Below are 15,448 nucleotides of genomic sequence, written 5' to 3' on the forward strand. Positions count from 1 at the left end.
AATTAAATGACAGTAAAACTGAAGTTCTGATTTTAGGTCTCCCCCATATCCTCCTTACCTGCCTGGCCACCCAGTTAGGTCCTCTATCATCTTATGTACAAGATCATGTAAGCCTAAAGTTTTGGAGTGATTTTCGATTCATCATTACTTTTTAATAAACAAATTAGTGCTGTTGTCAAGGGTAGCTTTTTTCCACCTGAAATCGATCGCTAAAGTCAAACATTTTCTTTCCAGCAAAGACCTGGAAATTGTGAACCACTCACTAATTTCATCAAGATTATATTATTGTAACTCATTGTACATTAGCCTCCCTCAAACAGCGTTATCCCACCTACAGCTGGTTCAAAATGCAGGAGCTAGGCTTTTGACAGGGTCAAGAATTGACAGGGTCAAGAAAGAGGGATCACATTGCCCCTATATTAGTGTCTCGACACTTGCTTTCCATTAAATTCAGGGTCGATTAAAGAATTCCGCTTTTTGTTTACAAGTCACTATCTGCTCTCGCGCCCAAATACATTAGTGATTTTCTGGTCCCTTACTCCCCCACCAGAGCGCTCAGGTCTTCTCTTCAAGTTCTTTTGAATGTTCCTCATCGCTATACATCCAAGGGTGATTGTGCTCTCTCTGTGGTAGGTCCTAAACTCACTTTTAGTCTCACTTAGCATGTGAGGTCAGCTCTTTCAATAGCCATTTTCTTTGAAAATGTATTTAATTTCTTTAGCATTTGAATAGGACTTTTAACATGTTAACAGTTTTTAAATTGTATTCTTTTTATTTATTATTATTGTCTTTTATTTTTTTGCATGTATACATTTCTGTTGTTGTAAAGCACTTTGGGTCAACTTCTGTTGCTTTTAAATGTGCTATAAAAATAAAGGTTGACTTGACCCTTTGACCTCTACTATTATTTTAGGGACCGTAGACAAATTCTCATGAGACAAATTTGTGCCAGAGAGTTTCATGATCTCTTCTCTCCAGAGGACAGCACCATGAGCAAAATAATTAATTAGGATGATTGATATGGTGTTATTAAAATGAAGGCTTGTCAAGGCCACATGTTTTCTGATCCAGTCTATGTCACTAACTCCCACTACATTTCTCATTATATCAGAGTGCCATTTTACAAGAAATGCCGGTGTATGATAAAAACAACAAAATTTTAGAAGTAACACATTTTTGACATTGCCCCTGGCTCCAGTATCTAAATCATTCCAGGCACACAAAAAAATTAAAATGTAAAAACATTAAATGAAGAATTCATGGAGAGAAGCGGCCAAGATTCAGTTTTGCATAAGACACATGCCGACTTACTGTGCTGGAGACCAAAACATTTTGCATGTGTGTGTGTGTGTGTGTTGTCACAAAAATAAAAGAGCTCTTCTTTGTTGTCTTTGTAATTTCTTATTATGGACTGTTCCTGCAATGCACAAGTGCTTTGCAGCTTGTGTTTGTTTCATAGACACATTTTCCCCCTGAGGCCTGTGTTTAAAACTCAAGTTTACTATTGTACAACCCATCAGTTGCTTGGCCAACAATGCAGACATCTTTTCTTTTGTTTAACTGTCTCTTATAGAGCAAGATGACAAGAGGATTTATTAAAGTATTTTTCGATCAAAGCAAAAAACTTTAAGCAGAGCACTATTGATTTGTCCTTTCTTGGAAAAGCTTCCACTTACTGAACTAACTGTTAGTCATTGTCTGCGTTAAGAGACAATAGGGTTGTAGGAAACATTAGGAGGATGATAGGAATACATTGGCAGGGCCGCAAGGGCTGTTGCTATACCGGTGGGCTCTGTGAAAGACCTGTACTTAATTTCGTAGTTTTGAAAAAGTTTTGAACAAATGGCAAAAAATCTGGTCCACATCGAAGCTTATTCTGGCCAGTCACCACCTTAAAGGAATATTCTGGGATCAAAACAAGTTAAGCTCAATCGACAGCATTTGTGGCATAATGTCGATTACGGCAAAAATTTATTTAGACTCATTCCTCCTTTTCTTTAAAAGAAGCTCTTTAAGCTCGTAAAATCGAGGTTACAGTGAGGCACTTACAATGGAAGTGAAGGGGACAATTTTTGGAGGGTTTAAACACATAAATGTGAAGCTTATAATTTTATAAAAGCACTTACAATAATTCTTCTGTTAAAACTTGTGTATTATTTGAGCTGCAAAGTTGTTTAAAACAGTCGTTTTAGAGTTTTAGGGTTTGTTGACATTACATCGCCATGAAAATGAAGTTGTAAATTTGCCCCAGACACGAAGCTCATGCGGGTTGCCAGAATGAGGTCACGCAACAGGAACGAGTGAAACTGAAAATGTCTCCAATATTTATACTTGTTTTACTACGCCTCTAGTCATGGTGGTTTTTAGGTGGATGACGAGGCTTTTTAGGTCGGGTGGAATCGGTTATCTCTGATCCAGTTTGTTTGCTGGCTTCCATGACTGCAGCACACAGTGTTGTTAGCCTGCAAACATGTTCAAATCTGGCAAACTGGTGGTGTTGAAATACTATTTGTGAGTGGGCAGTGGGTGGGATCACACAGGCCAAAACATAATAAAGCAATATCACACGAGCAAGAGTGCGATATGGCCCTACATTAGCACTGCTGTGATTCAGCTGCAGGCAACCGAGTAGGGTCATAAAAACGCATTTGCACAAGGAACTACTTTCTTACGCGACGGATCAGAATCTGCCGTTGCTGGTTGAAAACAAATGATACGTCCAAGCCTCCATTAGTAATTCAAAAATGTCACTTCAGAATCAGTATCACGGCTTGTGCTTTTTCTAACAAGTCATTGGATAAACAATGATAGACGGATGGATGTGTGTGTGTGAGAGAGAAAGACAGAGAGAGAGAGCGAGAGAGAGAGAGCGAGCGCGTGTGGATCACCTGTTGCCACACCCAAGCAGAGATGCTGTCTTTCTGACGTTCAGCTTTTTCGGTGGAAAATAGATGTCCAAGTGGGGGTATTCCTCCCTATTTCGCAGTAGCCGGTGCAAAAGAGTCATTCACTATAGAAACAGCGATGTCCTCAGCCATTTTAAACAGTACATATCCAATGTGGAAACTTTGATAAAAGGTAAGCACCTTGAGTTCTGTAATAAATCAGTTGTGTCTCTCAGCTGTGATGAGCCTTATTCCTGAAGTTGTCTGTTTAAAGCTGTTTAAAGCTATTTCCTAGCTTTGGTAATGTATTAGACTAACGGATTCACTTTATGTCACCAACTGGCTCATATTACACACAAAAATGATATTTTGCCACCACCTGCTGGCTAACATATGTAATTTAAAAAATAAAAATAGTAACTCCTAACAGATCTGCACTGCTCTTACACTTTAGTTTAGAACAGCATGAACACAAGCGGAGTGATACACATACAGTGAAGCGTCGGAGTGCTAATTGTGTCAGACCATCAGTGCACATGGAATGTCTCTCATCCAATCAGATTCGAGGACCGGAACTAACTGTGGTATATACAGAAATTAAAGCCCGGAATGGAAACTTCAAAGTAGAATATACTGGCAGTAGCATTGTTATCGGAAAAGTCAGTATTTCAACTTAGTATGATTCAAAATTCTCTAAGGATATATTATGGTCATTTTATAATTTAGTAGAGTAATAATATTACATATAGTACCTTTAAAGAAAATGAGGAACGAGTCAAAATGTAATATTTGTGGTAACCAACATGTTGCCACAAATGCTTTCGAATGAGCTTAACTTGTATTGAACCCAGAACATTCCATGAAGTAATATTTACACAAATGAAGAAGACAAAATTCTCTGGTATGAACTAAGGAGCCCTAGATGAAAGAAGCCATCATTTATACTCTGCATGTGATAATTTAATAATAATCAGGCACACTTAATGAAGCCTGTTCTCACAGTAAGTATAAATTAGCATTAAGACAAGAAGAGACAGTTTGTTTGACATGTAAAGTGAACAACCACAGTTTGTTTTGTTTTTACGTGCTGTTAGGAGCGGGTACACTGCAGCGTAAAATAATATTTAAACATTGGTGCGGCAGTTCCTGTAACTGGTTGTACAGAAAGCACCAGAAAAATTGCACATAGTGTATTTGTGTATAAACAAATCGGTATATACGGTTCTGCTCATGGTCAAGTAGTACAATTTATAAGTGTCTCAAACAAAACTCTAGCAAAAAAACTAAACAAAATGTAACTATTATTATTATTACATCCTCAAATGTGGTTGTTGTATCAACCTGGTACCTAAACACAACTTTATTTCAAAGAAAAGTGATATAAAAAAAAAAAAACTGTGCGCCCTTATGCCCTTCAAGTGGAATCGGAAATATCGTAATTACGAGTTCTGAGCAAATAAATGACCCAGCAAAGTCATATTTACTAGTGGGAAAGTCAGAATTCTAGATGATGCATGAGTTTTCGAGTTGGAACTTCGTAAGGGAGCATTGTCTACATGAAAGATGACAGAAACAAATTATTTTGTGAAGTTATTATAACTTCTGTTCTTTATTTCAAAAATATGAATATGTTATATATGACAATCAACTAATGACTCACCTTTTGCAGTTTGCTTTAAGCAAATTAATTACTAATTTGTTAGATATCATGTATTAATAAATCGTATGTTGTGCATGCAGGTTTATCCACTTATGGTTATTCACCAGTACAACAGAAAAATAGCTTTTGCCATCTTTTATTTTGTATTTGTGTGAGTTTGTCTTATTTTGTATTTTCTTTTCCACTTAAATGCATAAGATGTCTTCATAACAAATGCCCAACTTGGAGGTACAAGCTTCCCAGGTCCACTTGAAGGCAGCATTACTCCCAGAAGTCCCATTAAGTCAGCCAATCAGATTAGAGCTTTCCAGATCAATAAAGTGCTTTCCAATTTTGTGAGCAATGTGGATCAGATGGTCAGTGATCAAACTGAGGAGTGCCGCCTAAGGCTGAAACTAACCTGAACTCTGCTTTGCTCTAGAGCATTCTCCAGTTCCTGTTTGGCAGCCGCTGTTTCCTGTTGATGGGTCTGATGCATGTGTTCGATGGCTGATGCATGGATATGGTTCAGCTCTGAACGCAAGGATGCTGAGAGTGTGAGAGAGAGAGAGAGAGAGAGAGAGAGAGATAAGCAGTGAAAGAATTGCAGTGAATTTTCCAGGCAAATGAATTGCTGTCTGGATTTGATTGAAAAATCCTTCATGTTCAACTTCCACCAAAGCAGAAACTTCACAGGAGGAAATGTGACATGCTTTATTCCACCTGCAATTTCAAGTCAATCCTACTGTACATCATTATGCTGCATTCCAGTTTCTCACATGTATACCATATTTCTGTGAGATAAAAACTGATTTTTGAGAAGATCATTTTCTGAAACATAACCATACAATTATAATGAATTGATCATTAATTTGATCTTTGCAAACTATACAATCCATGTTGGATTCATGTTCATTATGTATTCTGGCCTGTTAATAGTTCCTAGAATATCAAAATCCATAAAAGGAGATAGATCCTTTTCATATTTGGCTCCTAAACTATGGAATAGTCTCCCTAAAACTGTTCGAGATGCAGACACACTCCCTCAGTTTAAGTCTAGACTTAAGACTCATCTATTTAGCCAGGCATAAACCTAATTTATCCTCCAACCCACAATTAGGCTGCTTTAGTTTAGTCTGCCAGAACCATAAACCAGAAACTATGCATAGAATATAATCTATGCTTATATTATTTTATTTTGTTTCCCTGTCTCAACCTCGAGACTCCAATCATGAGGTCACCAGAACAGGCTGGTTCCAGCTCCATTCCCGCTTCGTGTTGGACTCCACTGCTACGTGTTGCTGAATGATGATGACTAAATTCAGCCGGTGCCAGCCAAACATCACTTCAGTCTATTATGATGGACTTCAGAGGATGAACTGATGCCAACTCCAACCATAAGACACGGGATAATGTGCCATTGTCTGAACCTTGGATTTAGGATGGCCCGCACCGAATCTCACCGAAATTACCGGCCAGGTTGAACTGTGTTGCACCTCACTGATCTCTGCCTGCATCACCTCGGTCTATTGATGGACTACACTCTTGAAATGGAATATGTAGACTATCAATTGCCAACAAAAGCCTTCATCAGCCAATTAACAAGGACACTTGCATCTATGTGAACTTCTGCATTTAATCCAGGATGGACTTCAAAGACATTAGTCATTAAAATTAGTTCATACAAAATCTTTGTTTAAACACTGACCCTTAACACTTCTTAGTTTAATAATTTTAAACCATGACTTGAACTATAAATAAGTAATATTCGCATTATATTCATGATGTTAGCCAGAGGGGACCTGGCCCCCACAGTGAGTCTGGTTTCTCCCAAGGTTATTTTTCTCCCATTAATCTACATCTTATGGAGTTTTGTGTTCCTTGCCACAGTCGCCTTCAGCTTGCTCACTGGGGTTATAAATCCAATTATTATTTATTTACTTATTTTTAAACAATTCACAATCATATTTTATCAAACTACACAATTATGACACATCGACATTATAGACATTACAGTTTTATCGTCTGTTAATGCTGATCTTCTGAAAAGCTGCTTTGAAACAATGTGTGTTGTGAAAGGCGCTATACAGATAACATTTTTGATGGTTTGAAAAGTTTTGGTCATTGACTCAATGGAGTGCAACAGTGCCTGCCCACTTTTACAGCTGGAAGTATTTTCCCATAAAATTTTCCATTAAAATGGGTAATTAAAGAGTTTTAAGAAATTAATTAAACCAACCAGCTTTTTAGGTAAATCACAACATTACTAACTTTGATTTGAAGCAAAACAGCATTTGAAAATTGGACAAAAAGAAAAGGTAAAAGACTGTTTACTTAAAAGATTAGTTCACCCAAATATTACTCGCCCTAACGCCATCCCAGATGTGTATGAGTTTCTTTCTTCTGCAGAAAACAAACAAAGATTTTTAGAAGATAAAATCAGCTCTCACTATACAATGCAAGTGAATGATGATTAGGCCTTTGGAGCTCCAAAAAGGAGATAAAGTCAACAGAAACATAATCCATCAGACTCCAGTGTTTAATAAATGTCTTCTGAATCAGTCCAGTTGGTTTTGGGTGAAAATGGACCAAAATTCAACACTTTTTTCACTGTACATCTTGACAACAGTCTCTTTGGTATTGTTGATTTCAAGCTTGATTACACTTCCTATAGCACTATCATCTAGCACTCTGCGCATGCGGACTAGGAAGTGTAATCGAGCTTGAAATCATGATCGTGCCAAGAGACTGCAATGTTAAGATGCACAGTGAAAAAGGAGTAACTTTTTTATCTGTTCTCACCCAAAACCAACTAGATCATTTCAGAAGACACTGATTAAACAACTGGAGTCATATGGATTTATTTATGCTGACTTTATGTGCTTTCTGAAGCTTCAAAAGGCATGATCACCATTCACTTGCATTGTATGGACCAACAAAGCTGAGATATTCTTCGAAAAACCTTCATTTGTGTTCTGCAGAAGAAAGAAATTCATGGAATTTTTACTTCCAGAACCAAACTGTTGCCCCTCAACACTGCAGCAAACATTTTTAGGCATAATATTTTTTCAAATCTGGTTAATGATTGTGTGTGTCTATAAGTTTGTGTGCATATGTGTGTATTGTACCTAGCATGGCTTTGCCCTCATCCTCCAGTTCGAAGCGGAGAGTCTGCAGCTCTTGCTCTGACTGCTGTTTCAGTTTCTCAATGTTCTGCCTGTGAGCCTCTCGTAGTGAATGCAGCTCCATGTGATGCTGCTGCCGCAGACGCTCCTCTAGCTCCTGCACACAAACACATACATCAGTTCATTACAATATATGAATACGCGTGTATATGTGTAAGGTATGATGCATATCCATGGAATATCCATAATGTGTTGCCTCGTTTATATTCAAATTTTCTTCTTTTCTAATTTACTGTACTTTAATATACGAGGCACAATTTGAGTACTTATGCACCACAATAAACCTTTCACTGAGCTCTACCCCCATTGGATACTGTTGCTCACTCAGAAAGCTTTACAGAACAACCCATATGAATAAATTGGAGATTTGTTCCATTAACAGCATGATTTTCAGTTAAATGGTGCTCATAAAGTGGTAAAACATTTATGCATATTATTCTTACATGGGCTTTGCAAAGTCATTTTATCAGACAATTTTCTTTACAGAAATTGTTAAATTATGCAGAAATGTGACTAAAAACTGCAGAGACTGTGAATCAAAGTAGAGGTGAATGCTTATTATAACAGTTCACTGAAAAGAGAGATGTCTCATTCGATAGTGAAAACATTAGTGTAAGTGAACAGAACTGTTCCAAACGTTTCTACAACATACTATGATCCTAGATTGCTAATCTTTGCTGGTGGTGACCTTCATGGCTGCACGGGTCTAACAGCTTGACCAGTACTAAACCAACACTAAACAGAGGTGCTGATCTTTTCAACTGGAAAACCCTAAAAAAATTGCAGCACAAAAACATCTCATCACAGACAAAATTGCACCAATATTACTGTCATTACAAGAAAACAGCTCTCAGCCGGGAACATGTTTGTAACTCTAATGTTGTAATTCTCAAGTAACTGCCAATCGCAGGAATTATTACTCTATCAATATGCATTTAAGTGTCTCTGCTAGCTTGTTAGGGGTCTTGCTGCCATTTTATGCCAGATTACACAAACACAAATTACAGCATCCTGAATTAGATTAAGAGAATGGAGCCTAGACACATTGACATAATATGGGGTGATAAAGGGCACCTGCCTCCACTGAAAGCCACTTTGGATTCAGTGATATCCAGCAGTGTGGGGTGTGGATGGGAGAGGAAGTGGTTAGGAGAAAGACAGGTGAGGCAAATTAGACTGAATGCTTCAGCAAACACTGGCTGCAACAAGCCAGTTGGCAGGACTGTGCTGGAAATTAGCTAGAAGTGGGCAAATGTAACTTAATATGTAGACCGTCGAAATAAAACAACAACAACAGACTGATGGGGAAGATCAAATAAGGTGAAAAGAGTATTCGAGCCAGTTCGTTGAACTTCAAAAGCAGAAAAGGCCTAAGCTAAGAGAGTAGGTTGAGATTTCTTTAGCAAAGGTTGGTCAATGCTGACTGAAATTTGCTTCATTGCCCCAAGTGGCCAAAGCTTTAAGTGTTGTTAGGCGTATGGGAACATGTGAGATCCATTTGCAGGTAAAATGTCAAGGAGGGGGTGCACCAAAAGCACGTTTTCAGCTGTACAGGATGCAATACAGTGAAGAGAAATGCATATTTTATGAACTACCCCCCCCCCAACCAAACCTAACCATAACCATTAGTGGAATAAAAATTCAATGGTAGGAGGAAAAATGCCACCTCCAAATAGCGCTCGTCACGGATTATGCAAACGTGATTACTTCCTGGTTTCAACGTGGGATGTGAACCTGGATCTCCCACGCTGCTGACTCAATACACAAATGAAGGTAAGTGCAATTGAGCTGAAGCAAACATGTCTGATGAGAGATGCCTCTTGTCAGTGAGTTGGTATAATGACGCAGAGGGTCTCGTAACTTTCAGAAACAACATGCCGACTAAATGTGTGATCATGTTGGTTGATTGCAGTTGATTCTTTTGGCAAAAAGTAATGTTTATTAAAAGTGAAGATTGATACAAATTTGGTAATTTATTTTATGCATAGCCTATTAGGGCCTGTTCACACTTCAAACGTGCCATTTTTCAATTGTTTTCCCATGTAAACCAGCTCTAGGTTGACCTATTTAACTGTTGCAGGAGCCCCCCTGAAAAAAAAGAAAAAAGTCCCTTATTTACAGCTGAAATGTCTCGTATTTGGAAGATGCTGGAACTACACCCTATGAAGGCAAAAAAGCATGTTTCCACATTGATTGCCATTCAAAACAAGCCATGTTTTCTGATGAATTTTGTTTCTTTTTCCAAGAAAGATTTAAATCAATTATTTAATTATATTTATATAGCATCTTTTTCCAGGGACAAATTGCTTTTGAATGGCTCTTAAAAGCATGAAATGGACTTCAATGGATATTTTTTTTTCCTCTGTTGCCATAGATGAGTGTCCGCTAACATGACAACTAATCACAGAACAAGGCACCATGAGAAAAGATACCAGCCTTTAGATTGCATACCTACGGGGAACCCTGCCTTTGTTGAGCAGATTCCACTGAAATGAATGGGTATGCTAATGGATAGCTTTCTCCAGGTATTTTAGAGCTCCTTAGCCATAATGAGCATTGCAATTTCTCAATTTTCATTATTCTATGAGTGGTCTGTCTTCTCCCAATTATACTGTCTCTGTTTCCATTTCAGTTAGGATTCTGCCTTTGAAGCTAATTTCCAAGGAAGAAGAGTGCAAGGTAGCTCACTGAGTTTTGAAATAGACCTAGAGTATAATGTTTGTTAATTAAACCACAAAAGTATCAGTCAAAATATGCTTATATTAACTAGTAAATGAGCCACTCTCCACATTGTGTGGACAGTGTTACTAGCACATTTTTGGGAGTTCTGTTAATTTATGTTTTCTCCTGTTTAAATCTACTCCTTTTTGTGCTCCGACAGCTTGGCAAATCTGAAAAGGTCAGGTCATGTCTGTCATTCAGACAACAATCTGGGAACACACTGCAGCCAGAGGATTGTTAATGGAGCAGAACACACACACAGTTCTACAGATATCTTTCAGCTTGTTGATGATATTCAACATCTAGATAATTGTTTATTTGCTATGAAATGAAAGGCATGTTTTCCAAGTTTTTCACTAAACGAACAAGAACAGTATTTAATTTAGAATATAATACATATTATTTTTATGCACCAATACAATACAGTTATAAAAAAGCAATATTTACCTAGATATATTGGTGCAAAACAGTTTTTGTGAATAAACAGGAGTTTATAACTGTACAATCAAGTTTATTATACTATTATGATATGATACTGATATATTGTTATTTTGAGTATTTTTTTATTTGTGTGTGTGTGTACAATAGTAAGTCATATTTACCTCACCCTCACCTGGGGCTTTTATTTTGACAGAACACTGAAAGTGTGTTGCAGTGTCAGTGTATTTTTGACAATTCATCATGTTTGTCATTACAAATTCTGGTTAAATGATGTTACCTCCTCTATTTCTGTGATACTGTGTTGCTTTTTTTAATTTGTGTAATAACTAAGCGGCTTCAAATGTTTATAGTTGCTCGAATGGTTGAACCTGCAGCATTTTGCCTTTACATTGCACGTGAATCGCTCCAAGACGTATGATGTATCCGTCTGATGTATCATGAGCCCTGTGCATGATGGTTAACACCGCTAATGTAAACAGCACTCTCACGCACAGCTCAGTTGTGAGGATCTTTCCAAACATCTCATCTCTTCCCACTCTCAAGTCATGGTGCCATTTTCACCTCCTCAAGTGCTACTAGAGTGTTGTCACATGTGGAAATGAATCTAGAGTGGTAAAAATTACACTTCGCCTCTTTCCCTGCCAACAAAACTGGTGCATGCTTATTTTAGTGAGTTATTTAGGGATTTAACACTTACACACTCCGTGAGAGAATCCCCATACAATCATCTCTATATACAGAGAACAACCTACATTAGATGGGAAAAAAAAATATGGTTTATTTTGAAAAGTGTAAACATTGTCTTAGTGGTGCTATAAAATTGTTTATTTTGAGCAACCTGCCTCAACAACATTACTCAACCAATGCCATGAATTTGGGGACTGGACTATCTGACTGATTGAACATCAGCAAACGAGGGGCGTGTTCAGAATGCTGTTTTGAAAACGTTGTTTATTTTTGGAATTCTGTTTGGTGGCACTATTATCGCAGAAATTACATACTTCATCTTTAAGGTTTATGCAGGCTTTATGAACTTAAATGTAATAATTGTTAAAGACCTTTCAAGATCTTTGTAGAGACTGTGGTATATTTTGATAAATAATCTCATTCCTGTTTCTAAAAGATTTAGCTTCACAGGTATACCTATGTGTAATATTATTTGTCAATAAGCCATGAGAATAATATTACTCCAATAAGAGAATTAATCATAATTCTCTTATTAAAGCTAATTCCTTACAGTAGAAATTGTGAGCTAATACAACTAGACGTTGTATTACAATTTTAATGGTGGAGAATTTATTCAGACAAATAATCTAGTTATTTAACCCATTACCCCGTAGAGTGTAGATTTATCATCCAAATTCGCTACATATATTGGTATGAGAAGCTGGGCACTTTAACTGATTACTATTTATTTGTGCATGGTGGAATGCATTGACGTTCATATGCATCGATTAATCTGTTTTCAGTAATGTTGACACAGATCACAAATCACTGGTGTTGGTTGCTATGGCTACGAAAGTTCACGGGAAGTCCAAAACAGACTCTTCCGAGGCAACCTGCCTACCCAATATTGTAAATACAGTACAGATAAGCTAATAACTTAACACTGCCAAACTAACCAGTTAGCAAACTTTCATTGAAACCCCCAAATACACAACTCAAATCAAACCAGTCAACCATTGTCTAGATTACAGTTCTCAATATGTTCAAACAGTTTTGAAGGAGTTCCCATAATAACTCCCTGTTGGCATCTTTTCCTTTGGTATGCAGCTTTTAATTACAATTTTAGTTTTGTAAATAAATTCAACCTGCATTTTTATATAGTTGTCTACAAAACTAATTTAAGCACAAGCTTTTAGATCAAAAGGTTTGTAAGATCATGATAAACTTAACCAAGTGTGTCCAAACTTTAGACTGATAGTATAACTATTAAAATTATGATCTAATCTGATAATATCAAATATCCAAAGGATGCAAAATATATTATGTATTAGAAACCATTAGACTGTCTCAAAAGGAATATACTAGAGACAATAGGGAAAAACTATGTTATCAATACCAGCATCAATGGTGGAAATAACCCAATATAAGACCTTTGAAATTCCTCACCTCTGGCCCTACAGCAAGGTGAGGCATGATATGAACCAATCCCTTGTGCCTTTGAGAAACTATATTTATTTAGCTTTGATGAACACTTAATGTAGTTTGCTCCTTCATAAATGGTCTGGGAACTCATCGGTTTTCATTTCACTGAATGCAAAGCCTTTATGATGCTTTAAGTCACCCTGCTGCAATACAAGCAAAAGGAGGGCAGGAAGGAAATGAGTGTGCACTGTTGGAATTGCAGCTATGAGATTGCAAGGTACCCTCACATTTCCTCTACTTTAGTCACTCTGGCTCATCAGTCCATATGTTCTCGGCTGGTGGGCTGGCAAGGGTGGCCGTAAGCAAGTGTTTTACCTACTGTGGCAGCTGCAGGTAGTCCGCCTGGCCTTTCCGGCTGGTGTAAAATTAGTGCTAGAATATTTTTGCTTGATATCAGCAAAAAGCTTCAGTACAGCAGGCTGCTGAGTTGGGTTATTTTGCCTGTTGGTGTAAAATATCAGCGTCTCTAAGGACAGAACAGTGAGGGGTAAGACTGACACTGTCTTTTCTCTCCTCTGCAATATGTTTGGGCTGAAGCACTGAACTGGTAAGCAGAAGGTTGTTGGTTCGATCCCCATAGCCACCACCATTGTGTCCTAGAGCAAGGCACTTAACTCCAGGTTGCTCTGGGGGGATTGTCCCTGTAATAAGTGCACTGTTAGTCGCTTTGGATAAAAGTATCTGCCAAATGCATAAATGTAAATTTAAATGTAAACGTGGTCCAGGCCCATAAGCAGCAGAAGAGCATTCCTCAAATTGATTTCAAAAGAGCCCTGCTGAATACGAGATGTCAGGATGGGGCCAATCTCAAACAGTCAGCGGGGAAAGGATATTAAAATAACATAAACGATTAAAAAGACATAAGACAGCAATTAAAACTATTCTAGTTAACTAAAATGCACAAAAACGGAAGTTTGTCAAAGAACGAAAACTAAATTGAGACCATAAATGTGCACAAAATGAACGAAAACTAAATAGAATTACAGAGAAAATGACTATAGTTTTTCATACTTTCAATCAATGATAATGATCAGAAGCCTGAGTTTTGAAAATTTACTTTCACATGAGGACTCATTTCTTAACTCTCGGTTAAATTGTCAAGACAAAGGTAAAGATTATGACGGCTGCTCATGTAAGCTACAGCGCACAACAAATCCACCACTGCAAATGATGAGTACAACTGGATTCCACCAAAGCGTTCAGATTTACATTCCTTTACCACAAATATTTAACAGTTTTTAAAACAAATCTCAAGGTGGGCTAAAAGAAGACTTGTTGTGCTTTACCCATCGCTGATAAGCATGGCTCATACTCTTTTGAACTACAATACCCATCGTGCACACATATACTACAACTTCATTGTCTATGCATCTCCTGTAGGCAAGCCTCACACTCTCAAGAACTACAATGCCCAGCATGCACTACATCTCCTCGAAGTTTGCACACTTTTTCTCACAATACAGGAGAAGAAGTGTACAAAAGCAAAGCGACACTTTGTTTAAAAAGTCACTTGGATATTATGGTCTAAAAATATTATTTTACTCGAAAATAGTAATCAGATTACGTAAGGTGCATTCATTTTAAAAAGTTATCCCCAACACTGATAATAATAATAAAAATAAAAAAGCCAATAGAAAATATAAGTATATATAGAAATACACAATATGACATAATGCAGAAGAGGTAGGATATATATGTTAAATAAATATCATTGAAAAAACTGTGCACATAATTATTGCACAATGGGGCAGTTCTCTTACGAGAGGTTCTCTCGTATTGCGTAAGCTAGCTTACGCTACGGGAAAGATTAATCTTTTCTGAGATATTGAAGCCAAAAAATTATCCTTAATTTTTGTATCCATTGTCAACGCAGTGCGGCAGCTGCAGACCTTGAGCGGGCTAGCTAGCGAGCTCATAGGTTGCTCTGTGGCAACTGCTGCAGCCTATAGATGAGCTTGGGCGAACTCGCATCCAATGAGAGGCGTCCGCGCGCTCACTGCATCAAAGCCCGCCAAAATGGGCATGACTAGAGTGCATATAAGCGTAGTTCGTAGGCTGGAACCCTGATTTTCATCTCTTCAGCGAAGCTCTCCACATCGCTGACCTGGAAGCCGCGTCGCCGTTCGAGGGGCATCTAGCAAGCGTGGACAGCGCTAGAAGAAGCCGGCCGTCTCAGCCACCTTCAGCCATCCTGCGAGCTACGCCATCCGACGACGTATCCTTTTATTCAGCAAGCTAGTTCTCACGAACTATTCACAAAAGAGTACGGCGTCTTTTTCAAGATGCCTCGCTCCAATTGCGCCTCATGTCGCGCCCTTCTCAGCACAGGAGACCGCCACATCATCTGCGCTCTCTGCCTGGGACTGGGGCACGCAGAGCTCGCCCTCACTGAGGGCGGATGCGATTCTGCGAGGAGCTACCGATGTCGA

At 38.1% G+C, this 15,448-nt stretch overlaps 1 protein-coding gene across 2 annotated transcripts in view; it reads right to left on the reverse strand.

Annotated features, from left to right (window-relative positions):
• The window catches only part of fam184ab (family with sequence similarity 184 member Ab), a 175,037-nt gene that overhangs the window by 36,499 nt on the left and 123,090 nt on the right, over positions 1 to 15,448 (reverse strand). For both annotated transcript variants that reach the window (XM_052096595.1, XM_052096594.1), the window contains exons 12-13: positions 7,653 to 7,806; positions 4,946 to 5,073 (exon numbers count right to left, since the gene is read on the reverse strand). In XM_052096595.1, the coding sequence (XP_051952555.1) occupies positions 4,946 to 5,073; positions 7,653 to 7,806 (282 nt within the window). The remainder of the gene's footprint in view (positions 1 to 4,945; positions 5,074 to 7,652; positions 7,807 to 15,448) is intronic.

Source organism: Xyrauchen texanus, chromosome 28 (genome assembly GCF_025860055.1).
Source record: "Xyrauchen texanus isolate HMW12.3.18 chromosome 28, RBS_HiC_50CHRs, whole genome shotgun sequence".
Classification (NCBI taxonomy): domain Eukaryota; kingdom Metazoa; phylum Chordata; class Actinopteri; order Cypriniformes; family Catostomidae; genus Xyrauchen; species Xyrauchen texanus.